Here is a 26791-nt window from a genome sequence, read left to right on the forward strand (position 1 = left end):
TTTAAATCGTAATTACTATGTAGCACAATAACAATTATTCAAGCCATTAAATATGTCAAATTCACTTGGCTGCATTTTTTATTAGATTTTTAAAAAAAGATTTATTTGAAAGGCACAGTTAGAGAGAGAGAAAGGTCTTCTGTCCACTAGTTCACTCCTCAAATGGCTTCTGGGCCAGACTTAAGCCAGGAGCCAGGAGATTCTTCAAGGTCTCTCACGTGAAAGTAGGGGCCCAAGGACCTGGGCCATCTTTCACTATCTTCCCAGGCCATTAGCAGGGAGTTGGATTGAAGTGGGGCAGATGGAACCTGAACCAGTGCCCATGTGGGACACAGGTACTGCAGCCAGCAGCTTTACCCGCTATACCACAGAGCCAGCCCCTTTCATTAGGTTTTTAACATTAACATCTGTTCGCATAGTTTCTGTATGTAGCTCATGCAGCAGGTACCTACTCAAAGTTTTAACAATTTTGGAGAGAGGGGCTGGCATCTGGCTAATGGGTAAAGCTGCTGCCTGCATTTCAAGTCCCAGCTGCTCTACTTCCAATTCAGCTTCCTGCTAACACACCAGAGAAAGCAGAGGATTGCTCAGGTCCTTGGACCCCTGCATCCATATGGGAGATCCAGATGAAGTTCCTGGCTCCTGGCTTTAGCCTGGCCCAGCCCTGGCCATTGCAGTCATTTGGGAATTCAACTAGCAGATGGCAGATCTCCCTGCTCCCACCCGCCTTGTAATTCTGCCTTTCAAATACATGAAATAAATTTCAAAAAAAAAAAAAAAAAAAGGTTGGAGGGAATAGTGCCATAAAAGGGAAAATCAGGCATATAAGGGAGAAAAGGAAGCAGTAATTTGTCTCAAAGAGCTTCAAATATAGTCACTTATCTCCTTCCCTACTTACTGAACTGATAACTGGAAAGAGGGAGGAGGAAATTTCCCATTTCCATATTTCTTTGGAGAATCTTAATGGCACAGTTTCTCAATGTACTGTCAGCTGATGAATTAACATCACTAAATCCAGTGCCTGGTTCGTGGTTCAGGGAATCATAGCTGGGGAGTGGATAGATCGGGTCATATGATAATGAATATGACCACCCATGTTAGTCTGGGTTCTGCAGGAACCACACACCTGATGAGAACAGAAGTGCCAGAATGTTTTAAATCTGCCTTAAGAACTGCAGCAGTAGAGAGCCAAGTAAGAACTGCTCAACAGGATTCTCTTGATGCATAATACATGTTCCCACAAATAAAACCCAAAGTTGGGCACAGTTTACTGTCTCAGAGACCTAATTTGAGGTCTAGCTGACTTCCACTAATAATGTGAAACTTTATATTTAGGGCTGTAAGTTTCCCATTAAAAGAAAGATGGAAAACAATAACCACCACCCAAGACTTATCCACTACTCAACATGGGGTATTGTGCTGATAAAATGTCATATAAATGACCCATGGGTCAGGCAGCATTTTAATGACAAGCAGTCACTATGCCTAGAATCTCTTGCAGCAAAGTCACCTATCAGAACTTTCCTCTCTTGTAAAAAGCTCATTATTTTAGTTTGAGCTTATAGCTTCACAAAACAATTTCACGAAGGAGAGGAAAAGAATGCCCAACCAGCTAATTTGTTGAGCCAAATGGTCAAGGCTTACACACCAACTGTCTAGAAACATGACAGGAAGTTAAGGAGACACAGATCTTTAAGGTGGGCTTGTGGGTACCATTTTCTTCCTTTTACGTCTAGCATGATTCTGTCCTATCAATTTGCACCCACTTCCTCACTCAAATATGATCTTGCTTCCTTTGCCAGTTAAAAACAGGAATCAGGACAGGAACCTCAGCAATCTTCTCCTGTTGTCACTAACACCACAACCCCCAAACAATCCCCAAAGAAGTGATACACCCTTCCAGCCTTCTTGTTCTCATCAGAGCGCAAGAAGGTTATTTCCTCTACTTTGCTTCTCAGTCCTTTAGTACTCCTTATTTTGCTTCACAAATTAGCTCTTCTTTTTCCTATCTCTTCAAATTCTACTCCATTTGGTTTTGTTCAACGAGCATTTAATCGTATTTAGTTTCTTCTACTTGGGGAAAGAGGGATTAAACTGTTATTTCATCATGTCTCTGGAGCTCTCTCTCTGTTCTCTTTCCCATTAAGGCAAGTTTCCTTAAGAATTTCTATGCCTCACTCCTCTCTGGTTTTTTTCTTACCTCTCAGATCGTGCTTCCTTGGCCTTTTGTACATGGTTCCCTCCTCTGACCTTCCATTAAATGTCGGTGTTCATCAAGGTTCCATTGTGAACCCTGTTCTGGGTTATCACATCTGTTTCAATGACTTCAGCAATATTCTCATGTGCTCAAGACCCAGCCTTTATCTCACTCTTAAAAATCAGAACCAAGTAAATTCCCTAAACTCCCTACTGGACATCTCCTTTGTGATCCACAGGCAGCTCAAATTCAATATGCCAGGGAGGGAAACTCCAGGGCTGTTCCTCCACTGACTTCCCCAGTTCATTTAACAGTAGCACAAGCCAGCTGGCTGCCCAAGTCCTGTAACAGAGCCCTTTAACTTAATCATTTATCTAACAAAATGTTGTAGGCTTTGACCAACATCTCCCTACTTTGTAACTATATCTTCCATCTTTAGTTAATATCATTCTATTCTCCACATCTATTGAGTTCAGTTTTTATATTTCACATAGGAGTAAGATCATGTAATATTTGTCTTTCTGTGTGTGGCTTATTTCACTTCACATAATGCCCTCAAGGTTCATCCATGCTGTCACAAATGACAGGGTTTTCTTTTTTATAAGCTGAATAGAACTCACTTGTGTATATATAAACCAGTTCATCTGCTCATAAGATACTTGGGTTAATTCCATATCTTGGCTATTGTGTATAATACACATGGGATGCAAATATCTCTTTGATATACTATTTCATATTCTTGGAATACACACCTAGCAGTGCAACTGCTGGACACAGGGTATCTCTATTTTTAATTTTCTCAGGAACTTCTACAACATTTTCCAGAATAGCTGCACTAATATACATCCCCACCAAAAGTATACAAGGTTCCCTTTTCTGCACCTCCTGCCCAGCACTGTTACCTTCGTTCTGGTAATAGCCATTTGCAACCTAACAGATAGGAAGTGATGTCTCATGTGGTTTTAACTTGCATTTCTATGATAATTAGTGATGTTAACCATTTTTCATATACCTGTTGGTCACTTGTATGTCTGCTTTGAGAAATATTTATTCAACTCCCTTGACAATTTTAAATTTTTTTTTTTTTTTTTTTTTACTGGCAGAGTGGACAGTGAGAGAGAGAGACAGAGAGAAAGGTCTTCCTTTGCCGTTGGTTCACCCTTCAATGGCCGCCGCGGTCGGCGCAATGTGCTGATCCAAAGGCAGGAGCCAGGTACTTATCCTGGTCTCCCATGGGGTGCAGGGTCCAACCACTCAGGTCATCCTCCACTGCACTCCCTGGCCACAGCAGAGAGCTGGCCTGGAAGAGGGGCAACCGGGACAGAATCCGGCGCCCCAACCGGGACTAGAACCCGGTGTGCCGGCACCGCAAGGTGGAGGATTAGCCTAGTGAGCTGCGGCGCCGGCTGTACTATTTCTTACTATTGAGTTTTTTAATTCCTTAAGATTTGGATATTAATCATTTATCAGATGTATAGTTTGCAATTTTTTTTTTACATTCTTAGGTTGTCCGGTTGTCCTTCATTCTGTAGACTTTCCTTTGCTGTACAGAAACTTTTTAGAATTTGCTCTGATCCCAATTATTTATTTTTACTTTTGTTGCCTGTGCTTTTGGGATTACATCCAAAAAAGTCACTGCCCAGACAGACCAATGTCACAGAGCTTTCCCCCATATGAGGGGGCTTCAAAAGGTTCATGTAAAATGTGCATTATGTTTTCATTCTATTTTCCCATGAACTTTTTGAAGTCCTCTCATATTTCCTTCAAATAGTTTTCCAGTATTAGGTCTAAGTCTTTAGTCCATTTTGAATTAACCTTTGCATATGGTGTGAGATGAGAGTCTGATTACACTTTTCTGAATGTGAATATCTAGTTTTCCTCCCTTTTCCCAGTACCATTATTGAACAGACTGTTCTCTCTCCATTAGGTGTTCATGGCACTGTCATCGAAAATCAAGTGACCATAAATGTGTGGATTTATTTCTGCGCTCTCTAGTTTGTTAGTATTTATTAAGGAGTTGCATCAATGCTGATCAAAGACACTGCATTATAATTTTCTATTTTATAGCGCCTTTGTCTGGCTTTGGTATCAGGGCCTCAAAAAATGGGCCTGGAAGTTTTACCACTGTTTCAGTTTTTCTGTTGTTTGAGAAATACTGGTATTAGTTCTTCAAATGTCATATAGAGTTCAGCAGTGAAACCAAGTGGTCCTGGGCTTTTCATTGAAGGGAGACTGGTTAGTACTGATTTAACCTCCTTACACATTATTGGTGGGTTCAGATTTTATTTCTTCATGCTTCAGCTTTGGTATATGTGTAGGAATTTGTCTATTTCTTCTAGGTTACCAATTTGTTGATGTATAATTTTTCATAGTAGTCTCATGAATTCTTTGTATTTCTGTATCAGGTATATCTCCTCCTTCATTTATGATTTGAGTTTTCTCTCTTAGTTTAACAAATGGCTTTATTAGCAGAAGATGGTCCAAGTCCTTGGGCCCCTGTACCTGCATGAGAGACCTGGAAGAAGCTCCAGGCTCCTGGCTATGGATTGAGACAGCTCTGGCCACTGCAGCCATCTGGGAAGTGAACCAGTGGATGGAAGCCCTCCCTCTCCCTCCCTCCCTCCCTCCCTCCTTTCCCCCCCTTTGCCTCTCTATAACTCTGCCTTTAAAATAAATAAATATATCTTTTTTTTAATGGCTTTTCAATTTTGCTCATCTTCTTGAAGAATCAGTATAGTTTTTCTTGCTTTTTTCAGCTAGATGTAGTCACAAATGAACAGCAATATTATCAATTTCCTTCAACCTGACCTAGGAGTACAATCTATGTTCCTTGATGTGCTGGCAAAGATCAAGTTCAATGCAGAGGGAATCTCTCATAAGACACAAATTTTTTTTCAGGGATTAATTCTCAATCATTAATCAATAATCACCCAAGTATTAATCACCAATTCTAGTCACCTAATGCTGGCATTTCTACAGGAATAAATCATAATTCTTATGGTCAATAACACCACAATCTTTAGTGAAAAAAACTCCACCAGCTTCCATCCAACTTATAAAGTATTACTCTTCTAACATAAGATTACTTTACAAAGTCCAATAATTGTTTAAAGTTCATTTTTGAGAACATATCAGTAATTGGAAAAACAAAATAAATACTTACAATACATCCTTGAAGTTTTCAAACACATACATATGCCTGAAGCTGTCAATAGCTATAACAGGGCAATCTGCTGGAGTTTTCTGTATATGCAGAAGAGGATGTCTAAATTTGTCACAATCTGCATGTAAAAAGTTTACTGTACCTTTAAAAGAAACAATTTTAAGATGTAGGTTAGAATTTTCTTGAGCTTATTCTCCTAAGATCATAAGTTCACATGAAATGATATGCTAAAAAAATTCCCAACAGTCTTTAGAGTGATATATATCAGAAATACAAAAAAGTTGATATCACAACATTAAAAGAGATAGGATTTTAGCTCTTAAGAAAGGGAGCACAATTTCTTTAAAAGGTATGTAAACTGAACCAAAATTTGAATGTATCAGTGAATTTATTTTCTTGAAATGGGCAGTCATTTGCTTTGCAAATTACCCAGGCTCTGGGCAGCTAGTTACTAAAAGTGATAGTTGAGTTGTTCTCATGGGACCATTTTCATTCTAGGCTGTTCAGCCCCTCCTGGTTGACTTAACCTAATTTAACCTCCAAAATATTTACTAAGTGACTAAAATAGGCAACTCCACAGAATGCTGTTAGTGTATTCTGTTTGACTTTGTTCTCTAACAACAGAGTGGACACCTCAAATTCCACCTGACTGCTTTGGAGAAAACCAGACAACTACTCAAGTTTCTTTCATTTAAAAATAAAAGTTAACCAGACCATGTAATAAGCTCTCTCAGCAATATCTCTTGGAAGTATCTATTGGCACGTGGATCAGACAAGAATCAAGATGCTAGCAGAAAGTGCCTCAGGAGCCAGCACTGTGATGTAGCGAGTAAAGGCACCGCTGCGGTGCCGGCATTCCAAATGGTCACTGGCTCGAGTCCCAACTGCTCCATTTCTGATCCAGCTCTCTGCTGTGGCCTGGGAAAACAGTACAGGATGGCCCAAGTCCTTGGGCCTCTGCACCCATGTGGGAGACCCAGAAGAAGCTCCTGGCTTCGGATCAGTACAGCTCCGGCTGTTGCAGCCAATTGGGGAGTGAACCAGCAGATGGAAGACCTCTCTCTCTCTCTCTCTCTCTCTCTCTGTGTAACTCTTTCAAATAAATAAATCTTTAAAATAAAAAGAAAGTACCCCAAATTAATGTTATTCACTCATAACTCTGCTTTTCATGTTATTTGATTTCTCTCTCTAAAACAGTCATAATTTAGGGAAAAAAAAAAACAAAACAATGTTATATTTGTACTAATGCCTCTCCCACATTTGAATGTAAATGTTAAAATCAGAAGTTTTTAACCCAAATATGTTTATGTGAATATAAATATAACACAGAAGGGAAGAGAGAGAGAAGGAAAGGGAGAAAGAGAAAAAGGAAAGGTGAAAATAAACACCTTAATCTGTCTACCTTTTTCACTTATTAATTGCCGGGCTACTTCATTCTGGAATATTTCTAAGCTTTCTGTATCATCTTTCATATGGAAGAGAATAAGAAAAGGCAATCCTTCTTCTGTCAATTCCTGTAGAGAAAAGCAGTAAATGAGAATTATCAGGTTTCTCCATTCAGTTCTAGCTACTCTCTAGTTAGGAACAGTTTTGAATCCACTTCATGTAACATCATGGGGAAAAAATAAGATCATATGGTATAAACAAACAATAACCTTAACCAAAGAGTGAATTCACTTTTTAACTCACCCCAAGTACACAGGCACTCAGAAGACCCTCTGCTGCAGGAACTAATCCACTTTAAAGGAAAGTCTGTACCGGACTACTGATTAGCTAGCTGAACATGAGGTTTCAAAGGACAGCCAGTTGTAGCCAGGACATTTAGAACATAAGGAATTACACTACTTCTTCATCAAGATGTTCATCATTTTAGGGTAGTGTAAAGTTGGTTAGTATTTTCAGTCTTCACAGGTAACACTGAAAAACTGAGGAGGGGCCGGCGCTGTGGTATAGCAAGTAAAGCTGCTGCCTGTAGTGCTGGCATCCCATTCAGGCGCTTCACTTGCGATCCAGCTCTCTGCTATGGCCTGGGAGAGCAGTACAAGATGGCCCAAGTCCTTGGGCTCCTGCACCCACATGGGAGACCTGGAAGAAGCTCCTGGCTCCTGGCTTCGGATTAGCACAGCTCTGGCCACTGCGACCAATTGGGGAGTGAACCAGCGGATGGAAGACCTCTCTCTCTCTCTCTGCCTCTCCTGTTCTCTCTGTGTAACTCTGACTTTCATATAAATAAATAAATCTTAAAAAAAAAAGAAAGAAAAAAGAAAAACTGAGGGTATCAGCAGTAAATCTGATTAGAAACTCATGTTTATTTTAAGGTATATTACAAAAACCACTCCAGTTATATATGCAACATACCCAAAACTGAAAAGTGCTTTATTAAAAATGTAACGTATTGGAGTGAAATTGCCTAGTCTCTACTGTTGAGGAACAGTGTTGGGACTAGGAGGAGGAGGGAGAGGAGGAGGAAGGGTGGGAGCATGGGCAGGAGGGAGGGTAGGGTGGGAAGTACCACTATGTTCCTAAATCTGTAAATATGAAATACATGAAATTTATGTACCTTAAATAAATTTTTAAAAAAGTGTTTTATTCAGGGTAAAAGACAAACCCCCCAAATATAGCCAGTTTTCAACCAGTAAACTATTAATCCTTTGGCTTCCCTATCCTCTAAGACAAAATAATACTGAAATTAGGCCAATTAATATCCCTACAATGGCCTTTCAGTATTACATGTGAAAGGATGAGTCTCTCACTTTACTCTGAAAGCTAGAAATGATTAAGCTTAATGAGGAAGGCATGATGAAAAGTAAGACAGGTTGAGATTGGATCTCTTGTGCCAGTTAGTCAAACTGTGAATGCAAAGTTCTAGAAGGATATTAAAAATGCTACTCCAAGCCGGCGCCGTGGCTCAATAGGCTAATCCTCCACCTTGCGGCGCCGGCACACCGGGTTCTAGTCCCGGTTGGGGCGCCGGATTCTGTCCCGGTTGCCCCTCTTCCAGGCCAGCTCTCTGCTATGGCCAGGGAGTGCAGTGGAGGATGGCCCAGGTGCTTGGGCCCTGCACCCCATGGGAGACCAGGAAAAGCACCTGGATCCTGGCTCCTGCCATCGGATCAGCGCGGTGCGCCGGCTGCAGCGGCGGCCATTGGAGGGTGATCCAACGGCAAAGGAAGACCTTTCTCTCTCTGTCTCTCTCTCTCACTGTCCACTCCGCCTGTCAAAAAAAAAAAAAAAAAAAAAAAAAAAAAAAAAAAATGCTACTCCAAGAAACACTCATTATCTAAAAGGATTTCTGTCCTCAAAGCTTAGTTTTGCTTGCTGTTGAATTTTATGTAAATAGTAATATGTAAATAGTTATCATAAGTACTAACTGTGCCTGCTTCTTTCTCTTGACATGAGGTTTCTATTGTTTTGTGAATCAGTAGGTCACAGTTGTAAGGGTCACGTGTGCCATCATAAATAAAGCTTCTATGAACATTCAAAAAAAAAAAAAGTGCTACTCCAATGAACACATAATGATAAGAAAGCTAAACAGCCTTATTTCTTGGGTTTTATTTCAAAGCTTTCGTGGTATAGATAAAAGGTCAACCAGCCATAACATTTTCTTAAACCAAAGCCTAATCCAGAGTAAAGCTCTAACTCTCTTCAATTCTATGAAGGCTAAGAGAAATGATGGAGCTACAGAAGAAAAGGTTAAAGCTAGCAGAGTTTGGTTCATGAAGTTTAAGGAAAGAGCCATCTCCACAACATAAAAGTGCAAAGTGAAGCAGCAAGACCTAATGTAGAAGCTGCAGCAAGTTACGCAGAAGACCTAGCTAAGATAACTGATGAATGTGGCTGTACTTAAACAACAGATTTTCAATGTAGACAACACAGCCTTCCACTGGAAGAAGCCATCTAGGACTAACAGCTAAAGAAAAGAAGTAAATGTCTGACTTCAAAGCTTCAAAGGACAGGAAGACTCTCTACTGATCAGAAAAAAAGGTTCCTTTTAAAGCATCACTGCTTAGTAACAATGCACCTGGTCGCCCAAGAGCTCTGATGGAGATGCACAGTGAGTTAATGTTATTTTCATGCCTGCTAACAAAATATTCGATCTGAAGCCCATGGATCAAAGAATAATTTCAATGTTCAAGTCTTAATATTTAAGAAATATATTTTGAGAGCCAGCACTGTAGAGTAGCAGGTTAAGCCACCACATCCCATGTAACACCAGCACTCCATATGGGCGCTGGTTGGTGTTCTGGCTGCTCTATTTCAGATCCAGCTCCCTGCTGATGCCCCAGGAAAAGTAGCGGAAGATGGCCAAATATTTGGGCCCCTCACACACACACATGGGAGACCCCAAAGAAGCTCCTGGCTTCAGCCTGGTGCAGCCCCAGCAGCTGCAGCCATTTGGGGAGCTAACCAGCAGATGGAAAATTTCTCTAACTTTGACATTCAAATAAATAAAATTTGTAAGGATCTAGCTGCCATAATGATATTCTACTACACATACGAGTATAAACAAATATTAAAATGGCTGACTACATCAAGTGTGGTAAGAATGTGGAACAAGGCAAACTGTGAGTGTAAACTGCTAGAATCACTTTAGGAAACTGGTATAATTTAGTAAAGTTGAATTGTATGCATGCCCTATGATTCAACAATTCTACTCATAGGACTACATATCCAATGAAAATGTCTGAATATTTCACCAAAAGACATGTATCTCTTTTTATTTTATTTTACTTTTTTATTTTTTGACAGGCAGAGTGGACAGTGAGAGAGAGAGACAGAGAGAAAGGTCTTCCTTTGCCGTTGGTTCACCTTCCAATGGCTGCTGCGGCCAGTGTACCGCGCTGATCCGATGGCAGGAGCCAAGTGCTTATCCTGGTCTCCCATGGGGTGCAGGGCCCAAGTACTTGGGCCATCCTCCACTGCACTCCCTGGCCACAGCAGAGAGCTGGCCTGGAAGAGGGGCAACCGGGACAGAATCCGGCGCCCTGACCAGAACTAGAACCCGGTGTGCCGGCGCGCAAGGCGGAGGATTAGCCTAGCGAACCGCGGTGCCGGCATCACCAAAAGACATCTATAAGAAAGAATGCTCACAGCAGCACTATTTACAACAATCAAAACTCAGAAGCAACCTAATGTTTGTGAACTATATTAAACTATGGTATATTCACATAAGAGAATTACATTCAGTATAAAAATAAATGAACTGAAACTTCATGTAATATAAATGGATCCCACAAACATAAACTGAGTGAAAGAAACCAGACACAAAAAGACTGATTCCATTCTGGGTTCAAATAGGCAAAACTTTGGATATTCCTGTTCGAAATCATTGCAGTAGTTATGAAGATGGTAAGTGGGATAATGATTGCAAAGAAGGAAGAGAAGTTCTGGAAGTAGTGTATTCCTTGACCTAACTTAGGAATCAGTGAATTACAGCCACGGGTCAAATCTGACTTGATGCTTGATTTTGTATGGTTCACAAGATAAGAATGGCCTTTACATTTTTAAATGATTGGTAAAAGAATTTTCTAAATGTTTCATGATGTGTGAAAATGATGTGTGTCAATAAATAAAGGTTTATTGGAACACAGTGGTATTCACTTGTTTAGGTACTGTATAAAGTACTTAAGTATAAAGTACTCTTGTGCTACAAGAGCAAATTTAAGTAGTTGGAATAGAGATTATTGTATGAACATAAAGCCTAAATTATTTACTGCCTGGCCCCTTAAAAGAAAAAAATTACCCACTCCTGGGTCTTATTTTGTGCTGCTATAATAAAGAACCACGGACAACGTGACTCATAAACAGAAATTTGTTTCTCATAGTTTTGGAGGCTATTGCTTTGCCAGAACAGTTGGGTTCTGGTGAGGGCTGTCATTCAGTTGCAGACTGCCAACTTCTCTTTGTACCCTCACATGACAGTAAAGGCACTAATCTCATTCATGAGGACTCTACCCTCAGGACATAATTACTTTCAAAAGGCCCTACCTCCTAATGCCATCACAGTAGTGGGTTAAGATTTCAACATATGGGTGCTACTGTTGTGGCACAGTGGGTAAAGCTACTGCCTGCAACATGGGCATCCCGCCCGTTCATTGCCCAGCTGCTCCACTTCAGATCCAGCTCCCTGCTAATGGCTTGGGAAAGGCAACAGAAGATGGTCCAAGTGTTTCTTTCCTTGCCACCCATGTGGGAGACCCAGAAGCTCGTGGCTTCAGCCTGACCCAGCGCTGGCCACTGCAGTCATCTGGGGAGTAAACCAGGGGATAGAAGATCTCTTTCTCTCTGTCTCTCCCTCTTTCTAATTCTTTCAAGTAAATAAATAAATCTTTAGGAAAAAAAAACTATTTCAACATATGAATTTTGGGGCCACACACATACTTTGTCCATAACACCCTGACTTGGTAGTTATCTTATGAGTGCAGTTACTCTGTGATAATTTTTTGAGCTGCAACTGATCTCTATCTATACACTTGTAATTATTTGACATATATAAGTTTTTTAAAAAACTCTACTTAATAAAACATTTGTCAACACTTACATTCTTGGACCATGAGTTTTAGAATGAAAAACATATTTGGCTTATGATAAAGAAAGGAAAGGGTCTCTCACAGGCATAACCCTTCACTCCTATTCTTCCAGTCACTTAGGGTTTTTCCTTTTGTTTTTGTGGGGGTTGTAATAATTCCAATGGACTTTATTTCAAGGGCTTGGGATGACCGACGTCTATTACATGATCACTGATAATCACTTTCATTATTTATCATGAAAAAGACAACAGAACTTTGTCTTGAAGATTAGACAGGAATCAGAAAAATCTTTTAGTAGCAAAGGACTACTCACTATAAATAATTAGTTGTAACTGAAGTCTGCAAAGCATTGCCTCTAAATGACATCCACTTAAACAAGCACCCTCAACCAATAGGTGGGTTTCAGAATCACCTTGGGAAGCATTTTCAAGACTGTAGTGCACTACTGCTATTATTGAAAATGTAACAGAGGTGCTGTGGGACAGGAGAATCACTGCTCTGTATTAAGTTATTAGCTATGATACAGTCCACAACGAAAAATTCTTGTATTAAAACAGTAAGATGGGTAGAAGAAGGTTATTCTTCCATACATCTAAATTAAAAACAACACATATAGGAAGTCCATACCTCTCCATTTTCGAAGGTTATTTCTCGAACAAGAGGAACACATTTATCTTGAATCCAATTGTAAGTCACATCAAAATTTGTCATAGATCCCAAGTACACCATATCTGGAGCAGAATGCTGTTAGAAAAACAGGGGAAAAAATTAAACCAATCTACTATGAACTAGCAAAATACACTCTTAAATTCACTTATATAAACCCAGAAAATCTATAGGAGACAGAAAATAAACATAAAAAATAGAAAACCCAAGAAAACAACTGTTGATGGTAAAAAAAAAAAAAGGCCAGTGTTGTGTACTGGTGGATAAAAAGTGGCCACTTGCAAAGCCAACATCCCACATGGGTACAGGTTTGTGTCCTGGCTGCTCCACTTCTGATCTGGCTCTCTACTAATGGTTTGAGAAAAGCAGAGGAGGATGGCCCAACTGTTTGGGTCCCCAAGTCCATGTGGGGGAACTGGATGAAGCTCCTGACTTCAGCATGGCCCAGCCCTGGCGTTGTGGCCATCTGGGGAATGAACCAGTAAACGGAAGATCTCTCTGTCTTTCCCTCTCTGTGTAACTCTGACTTTCAAATCGTCATCATCATCTAATTCTTTGATTATCAGGAACATGAGAACCTAACCTGCAACTATCTAAGCACTTGCTTTTACTTCGATTTATGTTAATTACCTTAACTGTATTTTCACTAAAAGCAGGCAGGCATTGTGAAAAGAATTAACCAATGAGCTGATTTAGTTATTCCTTGGAGTAGAAATGCTAGAAGAAAATTTGGAGATGAGGCAGGCGTTTGGTACAGCAGTTAAGATGGGGCTTGGTATGTCCACATCCCACATTGGAGGGCCTAGGTTCAAACGCTGGCTCCTCTGCTTCCAAACCACCTTCTAGATAATGCACATCCTGGGAGGCAGCAGATGATGGCTTGAGAACTTAAGTCCTTGCCATCCACAGGGGAGATTAGGATGGAGTTCTGGGCTCCTGGTTTCGGCCTGGCCCAGCTGTGGCTGTCTTATGCATTTTGGGAATGAACCAACAGATCGTAGATTTCCTTCTGTCTCTATCTCTGCCTTTCAAATAAAAGTGAAAATAAATAAATAGAAATTTTAAAAAACAGAAAATCTGCAGAGTGAACAAGTCTTGAAAACTACAAACCATACATCCTCAGCTATTTCTCATAGAAACAGAAAATGATCCAATAAATTATATGAAATCAGAATAGGAAATGAGCCTTCTAAACAAAAAATTCACTTATCTGACTACAAAAACATTAAAACTTCTAATGTCAAAATATGAAGAAGATTAAAATGAAAATTAAAAACATACCCATAGGTACCTTTTTCTGTGTCTGTGTCAAATTGTAATGACAAACCTTAGGTCACTGTGGTAACATATACTAAGACATCTGCCTCTCAGTTATGGCTACAATTGTCCAGGTCTAAACAGCTACTTTCACATTTAGCTGCTTTAAAACTTCTTAGCTCAAGGTTTCAAAGCAACCCAGTTGCTGCTTATTTTCCAGCAGCTATCAGGTGAATTTATAAGATTTAGGACCTCGGCTTGTATGATACAACTAGGAGTGATGACCACAAATCAGTGAAGTGTCTCTTAAATTTAGTTTCCAGGAGGTGGTTGTTTGGAATAGCAGTTAATACAGGCATTTTTCAAAGGATGAGATACAAATGGCCAACAGACACATGGAAAAATGCTTAGTGAGCCATCAGGGAAAAGGCAAATAAAAATCACAATGAAGGTTCACCTCACCCCAGTTAGAATGACCACTATCCAAAAATAAAAAAATAATGTTTGGCGAGGATGTGAGGAAAAAGGTACCCTAACACAGGTGGTAGGAATGTAAACTCATACAACCATTATAGAGATTCCTCAGAAATCTGAAGATAGGTCTACTGTATGACTCAGCCATTCCACTCCTGGGAATTTACCCAAACAAAATGAAATCAGTATATGAAAGAGTTATCTGTGTACCCCCATGTATATATCAGCTCAATTCACAATAACTAACATATGGAATCAAACCAGATGTCCATCCACTGATGACTGGATAAAGAAATTGTGGTGTATGTATACATATATGTGTGTATACACACACACACACACACAAAATGGAATACTACTTACTCAGTCATACAAAAAAAAAAAAAAAAGAAAGAAAGAAACCCTGTTATTTGCAGCAAAATGGATGCAATTGGAGACCATTACGTTTAGGGAAATAAGCCAGTCCCAAAAAGACAAATATCATATTTTCCTTGATTTGTGGTAACTAATATATAGAGCACAAAAAAAATTTAATGTATATGAATGAAATTGACATTTTCAGATTTGATTCTTTACAGCCCTTGTCTCTACTCCTGAGGAATGGTGGTTTTTCTACTTACAACTTGTTTAATTTTTTATTTAGTGGAGGGTTAACCTTGTGATTATAAAGTAAATTGAAAGCATATCATTGCAAAAATTAAAAGAAAAATAATAAAGGAAGGAGGGGAGAGAGTAGAAGAAAGGAAAGGAAAGGAAAGGAAAGGAAAGGAAAGGAAAGGAAAGGAAAGGAAAGGAAAGGAAAGGAGGGAGGGAAGTATCATTATGTTCTTAAAACTATATTTATGCAATATAGAAAATTTGTTCCTTTTATATAAATACATACATACATACATACATACAAAAAAGAGGGATAAAAACAGACACCACCTAGGACAATCACACCCCACATCAGAATGCCTAGATTTGAGTCCCAGCTCTATTTCCAATTTTTGCTCCCTGCTTTATGCACCCTGGGAGGCAATATCACAAGTAGTTGAGGCCCTGCCACTCATGTGGGACACTTGGACTGAGTTCCAGGTTCCTGCGTTAGCCTGGCTGCTGCAGGCATTAGGGAGTGAACCAGCAGATGGAAAAATCTGTCTCTTAAATAAGTAAATTACAAATTAAATACAGACTACTAGGAATGTGGTGGCACAGTGGATTAAGTTGTTGCTTGGGAAGCCCACATCCCATTTGGAATGCTGGAGATGGAGTCCTGCCTCTGCTTTCAATCCAGCCTCCTGCTAATGCACATCCTGGGATACAGCAGGTGATGGCTCAAGTGTTTGGGACTTTGCCACCCACATGGGAGACCCAAGAGAGTTGCTGGTTCCTAGCTTCAACCTGGCTATTAAAGGCATAATAAATTTCAAATAAATAAAACTCTAAAATATATTTTGATTCCCAGACCAAATTCAAAAGGAAGAGCAGAAATGACTGGGGAGGGTGGGGAAGGGAGCAGGTATTTGACACAATGCTTAAGATGCTGATTGGGACACCCAAATCCCATATTAGAGTATATGGGTTTGAGTCTTGGCTCTACCCCTAACTCTAGTTTTCTGCTAAAGCAGACACTGGGAGGCAGCAGCAAGTAATGACTAAAGTAGCTGGGTACCTGCCACCCATAACAGAGACTTGGATTGTGCTCCCAGCTCCTGGTTTCAGCCTTGCCCAACCTTGGCTGCTACAGGCATCTGCAGTGTGAACCTCTGGATTAGAAATCTTTCTCTCAGGGCTGACACTGTGGCACAGCAAGTTAAAGCCCCAGCCTGTAGCACTGGCATCCCATATGGACACCAGTTCGAGACCCAGCTGCTCCACTTCCAATCCAGCTCCCCGCTAATGCAACTGGGACAGCAGCAGAGGATGGCCAAAGTCCTTGGGCCCCTGCACCCATGTGGGAGATCTGGAGGAAGCTCCTGGCTCCTGATCAGCTCAACTCCAGCTGTTGAGGCCATTTAGGGAGTGAACCAGCATATGGAAGACTCTCTCTTTGTCTCTACCTCTCTCTGTAACTCTTTGAAACAAATAAAATACATCTTTAAAAAAAAAAAAAAAGAAATTTTTCTCTATCTTGCTTGCTTTCAAATAAATTAAAATTTAAGAAATTACAACGGCAACTGATTTTTTGCAAAAAGGCCTGAGCCTTTCTGGTTCTTCCAATCCCATCTCTGCCACTAAAGGTAACTGAGACTTCAGGCCTCTGCAGCCCCATCTTCAAATGGAAAGATTTGTATTAGCTCAAGATGATGCTTCAAGCTCGCCTTCTACTCAAATTCTAAAATTCTATGAACATTAAAAGTATAATTATACCACATATGTATTTATAAATTATATATGATTACACACATTAAGAAATAGCAACTTACCCCTGGTGGCTTGTAGATTATATTGTCTCCACTGTATCTTTCTGGTTTTGAAACATCCCTAACAGGAAGGGAAAAACAATAGTAATATTTTTAAAAAATAGCAGTAATATACCTGAATGAAACAGAATTAGCTATTTACTTTGTGATAAACACTTGAATATATAAATACATATTTATACTTATAAATATAAATACTTGAAATTTAATAATTACTAAATCTTCTATTTTATATTACTTATTTACTAATTTATCAAGCTAACACTTAAATTTATAAATATAAATAAATACTTGAAATTTAAGCCATCATCATTCCAACTTATAGACTACATAATATCAAATGTTTTATACAAGTCAGATATATTTAAAGGAAAATTTTAATTAGTTGTTCCTGCAACTAGTACGTTATAAATTTGGACTGGCAGTTTTAGCACTTTCTAGTAAAAAAGTTACTCTTGGTGGGAAGTGCTTCATCTAGCATTTAAGACACTTGCAACTCAAATCAGAATGCCAACGTTTCGATCTTGGCTCCACTCTCAATTCCATCTTCCTGCTAATGCATACCCTGGGAGGTAAGAAATGATGGTTCAGGTTGACTGGGTCATCCAGATTGAGTTCCTGACTCCTGCTTTGGCTTGGTCCAGCCACTGCTGTTGTTGGCATTTAAGAAGTGAACCAAGAAATGGAACCTGTTGTTTGTCTCTCTCAAATAAATAAAATGATTTTTAAAAAATAAAACCTGGGGCCGGCGCCATCACTTGCAGTGCTGGCATCCCATATGGGTGCTGGTTCAAGTCCTGGCTCTTCCACTTCTGATCCACCTCTCTGCTATGGCCTGGGAAAGCAGTAGAAGATGACCCAAGTCCTTGGGCCCCTGCACCCACGCGGGAGACCCAGAAGAAGTGCCTGGTTCCTGGCTTCGGGTCGGCACAGCTCTAGTAGTTGAGGCCCATTGGGGAGTGAAACTGTGGATGGAAGACCTCTCTCTCTCTGCCTCTCCTTCTCTCTCTGACTTTCAAATAAATTAAATCTTTTAAAAAAATAAAATAAAATTGCTTTTGACCTCTTTCCCAACAGCAAATGAACAATTGTAGATCAATATCATTAATGTGGTCACATACAATAAAAATACATTGCATATTATTTACTTATAAGTCAGATTCAAACATGATTTTTCTGCTTAATTTTTAAAACTAAAACTTCTTTTTCTTAAAAAGATTTAGTTATTTATTTATTTGAAAGTCAGAGTTACACAGAGAGAGGAGAGGCAGAGAGAGAGAGAGAGAGAAAGAGAGAGAGAGTTCTTCCATCTACTGGTTTACTCCCCAGATGGCCACAACAGCCGGAACTATGCCGATCAGAAGCCAGGATCCAGGAGCTTCTTCCGGGTCTCCCATGTGGGTGCAGGGGCCCAAGGACTTGGGACATCTTCTACTGCTTTCCCAGGCCACAGCAGAGAGCTGGATAGGAAGCGGAGCAGCCAGGTCTTGAACTGGTGCCCATATGTGATGCCGGCACTTCAGGCCAGGGCGTTAACCCGCTGCGCCATAGTGCTGGCCCAAAACTAAAACTTTTAAAAAACAGATGAATTAAAATAATCTACATAGTTCCATGTTCACTGTTATTTCCTGCACCTTGTACAGCATCTAACACATACTGGGTGATGAATAAATATTTATGTATAGGATTTATTTATTTGAAAGGCAAAATTAGAGACAGAGAGAGAGAAAAAGAATATCAATCTTCCATCTGCTGGTTCACTCCCCAAATTGCTGACTGGGCCAGGTCAAAGGCAAGATAGGTGGCAGGGGCCCAAGTCTTGGCCCATCTTTTGCTGCCTTCCCAGGCGTACTAGCAGGGAGCTGGATTGGAAGTGGAGTAGCTGGGACTTAAACCAGTGCTCATAACAATGACCTAAATCACTGTGCTACAATGCCAGTCCCTGAATAAATATTTATTGAGTGAATTCTATAACAAATTCTGTGTCAGATGGGTTATTTTTTCTCTACATAAATTATTTTTAGATTAATTGAACATTACTATGTCTCCAGTTTCTTACTATAGTTGTGCAGGAGATAGGGACAAGTGGTGTTAACCAAGACTGAGGATCATGGGGACAGAAAGGAAGAACATGCTCCACTCACTCATTTTTTTTTTTTTTTTAAGATTTTATTTTAGTTACTTGAGAGATAGAGTTGCAGACAGTGGGAGGGAGAGATAGAGAGAAAGGTCTTCTATCCACCAGTTCACTCTCCAAATGGCCTTAACAACAGAGCTGAGCTGATGTGAAGCCAGGAGCTTCCTCCAGGTCTCCCACGCGGATGCAGGAGACCAAGCGCTTGGGCCATCTTCTACTGCTTTCCAAGGCCATAGCAGAGAGCTGGATTGGAAGAGGAGCAGCTGGGACTAGAACCAGCACTCATATGAGATGCTGGCGCCACAGGCAGAGGATTAACCTACTGCACCACAGCAGCAGCCCCCTCGGCTCACTCATTCTTTCATTCAGTAACTATTTACTATGTGCTTCCTTTGTAACAGGAATGGTCTTAGTAATGGGTATACAGTAGTGAACAAGACAGATAAAAATCTCACACTCATGGAGCTTACATTTTGGCAAGAAAAGAGATCACAGAAATATTTATCTTGGGTGGTAAAAATTCTTAAAGCACTATGAAGAAAAGTAAGTGGAATAAGTGGACAAAGAATCACAAGTTGGGGGCTGGCATTGTGACATAGCAGATTAAGCCTCCACCTACAACACTGGTATCCTACGTGAGTACCAGTTTGAGTCCTGGCTGCTTCATTTCTGAACCAGCTTCCTGCTAATGCACTTGGGAAAGCAGCAGAAGATGGCCAAGTGCCTGAGCCCCTGCCACCCAAATGGGAGACCTGGATGTAGTTCCAGGCTCCAGGATCACGGCTTTGACCTGGCCCAATCCCAGATATTGCAGCCATTTGGAGAATGAACAAGCAGATGGAAGGTCTCTTTCTTTCTAGTTCTCCTTCTCTGTAACTCTGCCTTTCAAATAAATAAAGAAATCTTGTATTAAAAAGAAATAACAAGTTAGATGATGGTAGTGTTATTTTATATAAGATTATCACAGGGCCGGTGTTGTGGCATAGCGGATAAAGTCGCTGCCTGCGACTCTGGCATCCCATATAGGTGATGGCTTGAGTACTGCCTGCTCTACTTACAATCCAAATCCCTGCTAATGTGCCTGAGAAAGCAGTGGAAGATGGTCCAAGTACTTGAGCCCATGTACCCCAGAAGAAGCTCCTGAACCCTGGCTTTGGTCTGGCTCAGCTCTGGCCATTGCAGCCATTTGGAGAGTGAACCAGCAGATGGAAGATCTCTCTCGGCCTCTCCCTCTCTTCTCTGTAACTCTGATTTTCAAATAAATAAATAGTTTTTTAAAAAAAGAATGCTATATTTAAGAGTTTTAGTTGTTGGGGCTGGCGCTGTGGCACAGTGGGTTAAAGCCCCAGCCTGCAATGCCGGCATCCAATGTGGGCACCAGTTCAAGTCCCGGCTGCTCCACTTCTGATCCAGCTCTCTGCTATGGCCTGGGAAAGCACTAGAAGGTGGCCCAAGTCCTTGGGCCCCTACACCCACGTGGGAGACCTGGAAGAAGCTCTTGGCTCCTAGCTTCGGATCGGCTCAGCTCTGGCTGTTGCGGCCACCTGGGGAGTGAACCAGCAGATGGAAGACCTCTCTCTCTCTCTCGCTCTCGCTCTCGCTCTTGCTTTCTCTTGCTCTACCACTCTATGTAACTCTTTCAAATAAATAAAATAAATCTTAAAAAAAAAAATCCTATGTGTTTAAAAAAAATTATCAGACAAGAACTTTCCAAAGTGAGGAAATTTGGGAAAAGCACTTTCTCACAGAGGAACAGAAAGGGCAAAGGCTCGCTGTATAAGTTGCTTGAAATGTTTGAGGAAAAGCAAGGGACCTGTGTGACTGGAGAGCAAAATGTGAACGACGTGAGGGAGGGGCTTCCCTTACTGACTCTACAATGATCTTCAAAAGACAATGCTTTCAATGAAACACACATGAACAAAATCTACAAGCATTACAACAAGGACAAGGGTTACAAAATATAGAGAATACACTGTGCCAGAAATCTGGGCTGCACTCAAGGAAGCTACTGTAATTGAGACTACTAGTGATGGACCAATGAAAAAGAGAAATACTACTGCATGGAAGTTGAAGTATGGTTGAGAGACTCTCCAACGAGAAGAGCGGGTCAAGGATAGAACCATTAAGCATGATTCCATTTCGAGAAAGAAGGAAACAAAGAGAGATAAATCATAGAAATCAGAGAGATTCTATGTAAACTTAGAGCAGAAAAAGGAAAGAAGTGAGTATTCATCCTTCAGAGAAACTGAAGAGGATTAAGATCCAAAAAAGGACATTAGACTTGGTAATTAACACTCTGGTAAATGTGTGATTGCCAAGACAAGTTTCACTAGAGGGATGGATGTGAAAGTGAGCCTCCAAGTGTTTAAGACATTTGTGCTGGTTAGTTTAAGAAAATCAAGCCAGCCAAACACAAACTAATTCGGAAAAATTTAAAACGGAGAAAAAATAGATGATATTATAGCTCCAAAGACAAAAGAGGTGGGTCAGGAAAGAGAGAAGCATGTTTTCTTTCTTTTTTTTTTAAGTTTTTATTTAATGAATACAATTTTCACAGGTATAACTGGGAATACAGTGGTTTTTCTCCCCATACTCACCCTCCCTCCCCCACTACTGTCCTACCTCCCATCCCGTTCTTCTTTAAGATTCATTTTTAATTAATTTTATACACAAAAGACCAACTCCACACTAAGTAAAGATTTCAACAGTTTGCACACATACCCACACACAATGTAAAAAGTATTGTTTGAGAAAAAGTTCTGCAGTTAATTCTCATAGTATAACTCATTAAGGACAGAGGTCCTACATGGGGTGTAAGGGCACAGTGACTTCTGTTGTTAATTTAACAATTAAAACTCTTATTTATGACCTTAGTCATCACCTGAGGCTCTTGTCATGAGCTGCCTTTTATGAACACAAACTCCATCAGTATTTAGACAAGGCCATAAGCAAAGTGGAAGTTTTCTCCACCCTTCAGAGAAAAGTACATCCTTCTTTGATGGTCCCTTCTTTCCAATGGGGTCTTATTCACAGAGGTCCAAGAAACGTGTTTTCAGAAAGGAAAGCAATTCACAAAAAGGGTCAGGTTGAAAACACAAAATATCAAGAACAACTGATGGATCAAAGCTCCAGAGGAATTTTAAAGGACAGTTAGAAGGATACTATCACAGGTTAGCCTTAGAAAGGAGAATTATTGTTATGAGACAGGAAAGATACAGGAAAAGGTAATAGAAAGATGGAGATACATGAAGACAATGAAGCTCAGAAGCTATAGAAGGAAAATAAACAGGCTTTTAAACCCTCACAAAGAATTCACAGGTAAGTATAAAGACTGGTTGGGTAACTGGCATATTGTGGCACAGCAGATCAAGCAACCACTTGTGATGTCAGCATCCCATATCAAGAGCGATGGTTCAAGTCCCATCTGCTCTGCTTCTAATCCAGCTTTCTGCTTTTGTGCCTGGGAAAGCAGCAAAAGATGGCCCAAGTACTTGAGTCCCTACCACCCACATGGGAGACCAGAATTGAGTTCCTAACTCCTAGGTTTGGCCTGGCCCCCTCCCAGCTGTTGTGGTCATTTGGGGAGTGAACCAGTGGATGGAAGATCTCTATTTCTCTCGCTCTTTCTCTCCTTCTGTCATTCTGCACCTCAAGTAAATAAAAATAAATCTGTAAAAATAATAATAATTAAAAAAAAGAATGGCTGATGACTTTGAGATAATCTTTGGAGAGTTCATCTTCAGAAACTGACCAAACACTACAGAAATTTACATGGCAGCCAAGCAAACCCACTAGCACATTCTCAATTAAGACACTTACCCAAATGCAGACAGGAAGGCACAGTCATCATGCAAAATACTTGCTACTCTTTCAAATACTCTATAGTTGTCTGAATCCTTTTGTTCAAAATATCCAATGATATTTCTTTTGCTGCGCTGTAAAATAAAGTATTTCATTATTTTGCAAACAAATATAGTTTTATAAACATGTTACTTATCTATTATGGTACCCAAACAGCTCCAGTTGTTCAACTAACTCCAAAGTCCAACTACAAATGCATATTTAGCTTTTAACATTTAGTCTAAAACTAGTAAAGAATTAAAGTCAATTGAAATCATCTTAAAATATAAAAATTTTAAAATTTCAAGAAATAGACAACTAGTCAATGAAACTCTTTTCCTAAATAAGATTAACTCTAAAATGTGTTAAAACAATTCATCAAGTCATAACTTGTGACAGTTGGCAGAGAGTCCTCCAAGGGTCTCTTACACTGCTACACATCTTACTGCATATGCTAGAAATGCAAGACCCTGGAGCACTCTCTCCCCGGGCTGTTTCTCAGCATTGTACTTAAAGCAAGCAGCGCTAAGTGAGGTATCACACTACTTGCTGTGAAACAGGGAGTTCCCAGGCCCAGTGTCCACTACTCCCTACCATAGGTGCAGGCATCCATCTGTGCCCCTTGTGTAGCCTCCTTAGTATTTAAATAGCAAGGAAATGAAAGCAAAGATGCCCACAGTCTGCTGTGACATGAGCAATAAAGTCCACTGTTTCTAACCCAGCAGTCTTACGTCCTCTGACAGCATCCATAAAATGGTAACTGGCTAGCATTAACTTCTAAGTAGTGTAAAATCAAATCTCCAGCCCTACATTACAATAAGTGATTGTGTTAAAGCCAAAATTGTTTGTACTACTTAGTATACAAAAAGAGGAGTTTGCAAAGTTTATGGGTTAGAGATGGACATTTTAAAGGGCACTAAAACAGACACAACGGACAACCATAGGAGTTACCAGAGCGCGAAGGTCACCTCCAGGGAAAATATGGAAACCTCAACTGTATGTGCTTAACTGTAACCTCTATTTCTTTGTAATTCAGGCTTTCTTTGCCCTCAATTAATTGAAATTAGTACAACTTAATCTACAAGTTCATGAAAACATCAACGTTTTCCTTGAGAATTCCAGAAAAATTCAAATCACTAAATACGTACATGCCAAATCCATAGTAGAATGCCCAGATTCTCTACTTGCATTAGAATTTGTTTACATTAATCAATTAGGCAATGCTCATTTGATCTAGCAAACGTTAACAACTTACATCAAGAGAGTTGATTTCTGCTAAATCCTGAATTTCTTGAATTGGGTCACTTTTTTGTTGCCTGATGTAATCTGCAAGTGCTTTCACTGATCGCTGACCTCTGTATTCTCTCTTCATCATCATCCCATTACGGAACAATTTGAGAGTTGGGTATTTGCTTATTCTGTATCTTTGGGCTATATCAGCTAAAAGAATGAAAAAAAAATTAACTTTACCCTCATATTGGTCAGAGTAGGCCCATGCAACAAATAGTTCAAAAATATTAAAATTACTAAGTGAGACTTTTTACTTTGTGTCATTCTTTACCAGTGAGAAAGGGAAGAAAAAAATTAATCATGACTTCAGTTTATATTGGTTAAGTGTCCAAACCCTAGGCTCATATAGCTTGTTTAAATCCCGAATTTGACAATTACTGGCTGTGCAAAATTGTAAACTATGTGAACTCTTGGTTTTTATCCATTTACATAAGGAAAATTTTTACCACATACAGTTGTTTTAAATAAGATAATATAATAATACATGGCACATGAGTACTTGGCCACACAAAAAAGCAGTAACAGGGCAGGCATTTGGCACAGTAGTTAAAATACCACTTGGAACATGGCATCCCATACAGGAGTGCCTGGATTCAAGTTTCAGATCTGCTTCCAATTCTAGCTTCCTGCTAACGTGCACCTGGGGAGGCAGCCCATGATATCTCAAATAGTTGCATCCCAACCACCCATGTGACAGTCCCAGACTGAATTCCAGGCTTCTGGCTTCAGCCTGACCCAGTCCTAGTTGTTGCAGGCATTTGGGGGAGTGAACCAGGGGATGGAAGATCTCTGTCTCCATCTGTACTCTACCTTTTAAATAATATTTTTAAAAAGCAGTAATAATTATGCTTTGTAGGGTTTGATACAAATTAAAATATATGATGAAGACAACAGCAGCATATAAGTAAGCTAGGAGAGGGAAGGTAAACAGAAAGTAAATTATCAAATACCTAAGCTCTTTGTCCTACCCAGGAAGAGGTTCAAGTACTATAATATTTTGATAAGTCAAGGTTGCATTTTATTGTCTGTTGGATATGCAATAGAAGAATATTAAATATATATTAGAGGTTGACAGAATATGGATTTTCCGAAGGGGGATGGGAAAAAAAGCCTATGCCATGAATATTACATAATACTTTGGTAAATTCCATGGAGGAGTTACAGAGAAGAAATAACAACTGGTTATGAAAATTCCTTCAACAGAAACAAGTGGAATAAAAACAGAGAACCACTGATTGCATATGAGATCGAGAAGAATGCTTCATTTAAGAAATCACAAAACTCTGAAATAACATTAAGATACCTTAATTTACACATATATATAAAAAGAATAATCTGTCTGGTTTGGGAGTCAGTATTTTCTTGAAGCAAATCACTAGTAAATATATCAGCCAAAAGTCCTTTTCTTAAACTGATAATTACAATAAAAGAATATCTTTGAGGCATTATAAAGATGACAGGTCCCTATTACTGGAACAAGAAATCATTCTAAGCTGGAACAACAAATTGAGCCGTGGGTGAGAGTAGTGCCATAAGAAGTAGAAATATTTTAAGTTAACCAAAGGTATTTGCGATAGTGCAGACGTCATAAAGGTTTATATTTAATCTACTTATCAGAAAACTAACCAGGAAAAATAATAAAAATAAGAAACCTTACCTTCTTAAATAAAAATTATTTATTTCGCAGCACACTAATGAAATTCTGGGGCTGGTGCTATGGTGTAGTAAGCTAAGCCTCCGTCTGCAGTGCCAGCATCCCATATGGACACCAGTTTGCATCCCATCTGCTCCTCTTCCAATCCAGCTCCCTGCTATGGCCTGGGAAAGCAGTGGAAGCTGGCCCAAGTGCTTGGTTCCCTGCACCTGCATGGGAAACCTGAGAGAAGCTCCTGACTCCTGGATTCACAAAGGCTCAGCTCTGGCCATTGCAGTCATTTGGAGAGTGAACCAGAGGATCAAAGACTTTTCTCTCTGTCTCTCCCTCTACCTCTCAAATAAATAAATAAATAAATAAAATCTTAAAAATTTTAAATAATAAAACATTAAAATTAAACATAAATTAAATTTGAAAAACTTTCAGTATTAACATTGTACTGAAATTAAATTCATATACATATGTTACAAATAAAGCACATGAGTAATTTTGGTAATGTCACTGAGAACTAAGAACTTGAGCATAAGATGAAAAACATAAAACTGAAGAAATGTTTCATGACAATGATTTGGGGGAAGATTTTTTGGAAAGGACCTCAAAAGCACAGGCAACAAAAGCAAAAACAGACAAATGTGATTACATAGAAATAAAAAGCTTCTGCACAGCAAAGCTAACAGAGTAGATGGATTCTTGGAAAGAGACAATCTACAGAATGGGGGAAATATTTGCAAACTATACATCTGACAATGAGCTAATATCCAAAGTATATAAAAGAACTCAAACAACTAAATATAGCAAAAGACCCAGATAACCCAATTAAAAATGGACAAAAAAACTTGAATGGATATTCTCAAAATAATACCCACAATAGCTAACAGGTAGATGGAAAAAAATTGAGTGCCACTAATCACCAGGAAAGTACAAATCAAATCAACAACCTTTATCACCTCCACAAACTAAAACAGCTATTATCCAAAAGAGACAAGATAACAACTGTTGGTGAGTGTCTCAGTCTGTTTTCTATCGCTGTAACAGACTACCCCAAGACTGGGAAATTAATTAATTGAGGATTATTTGGCTCATATTTCTGGAGGCTGGGAAGCCCAAAAGTGTGACACTGGCAAGGGACTCATGCTGCTTCAGCTCATGGTGGAAAGCAGCAAGGCAAGCAGGTATGT

General features: G+C 39.7%; 1 protein-coding gene across 2 annotated transcripts in view; it reads right to left on the reverse strand.

Annotated features, from left to right (window-relative positions):
• Positions 1-26791, reverse strand: part of ERP44 (endoplasmic reticulum protein 44) — a 112656-nt gene that overhangs the window by 16299 nt on the left and 69566 nt on the right. For both annotated transcript variants that reach the window (XM_017349290.3, XM_070054888.1), the window contains 6 exons: positions 23925-24109; positions 22649-22764; positions 16696-16753; positions 12518-12634; positions 6763-6874; positions 5361-5502 (listed from right to left, as the gene is read on the reverse strand). In XM_017349290.3, coding sequence (XP_017204779.1) covers positions 5361-5502; positions 6763-6874; positions 12518-12634; positions 16696-16753; positions 22649-22764; positions 23925-24109 — 730 coding nt within the window. The remainder of the gene's footprint in view (positions 1-5360; positions 5503-6762; positions 6875-12517; positions 12635-16695; positions 16754-22648; positions 22765-23924; positions 24110-26791) is intronic.

Source organism: Oryctolagus cuniculus, chromosome 1 (assembly GCF_964237555.1).
Source record: "Oryctolagus cuniculus chromosome 1, mOryCun1.1, whole genome shotgun sequence".
Classification (NCBI taxonomy): domain Eukaryota; kingdom Metazoa; phylum Chordata; class Mammalia; order Lagomorpha; family Leporidae; genus Oryctolagus; species Oryctolagus cuniculus.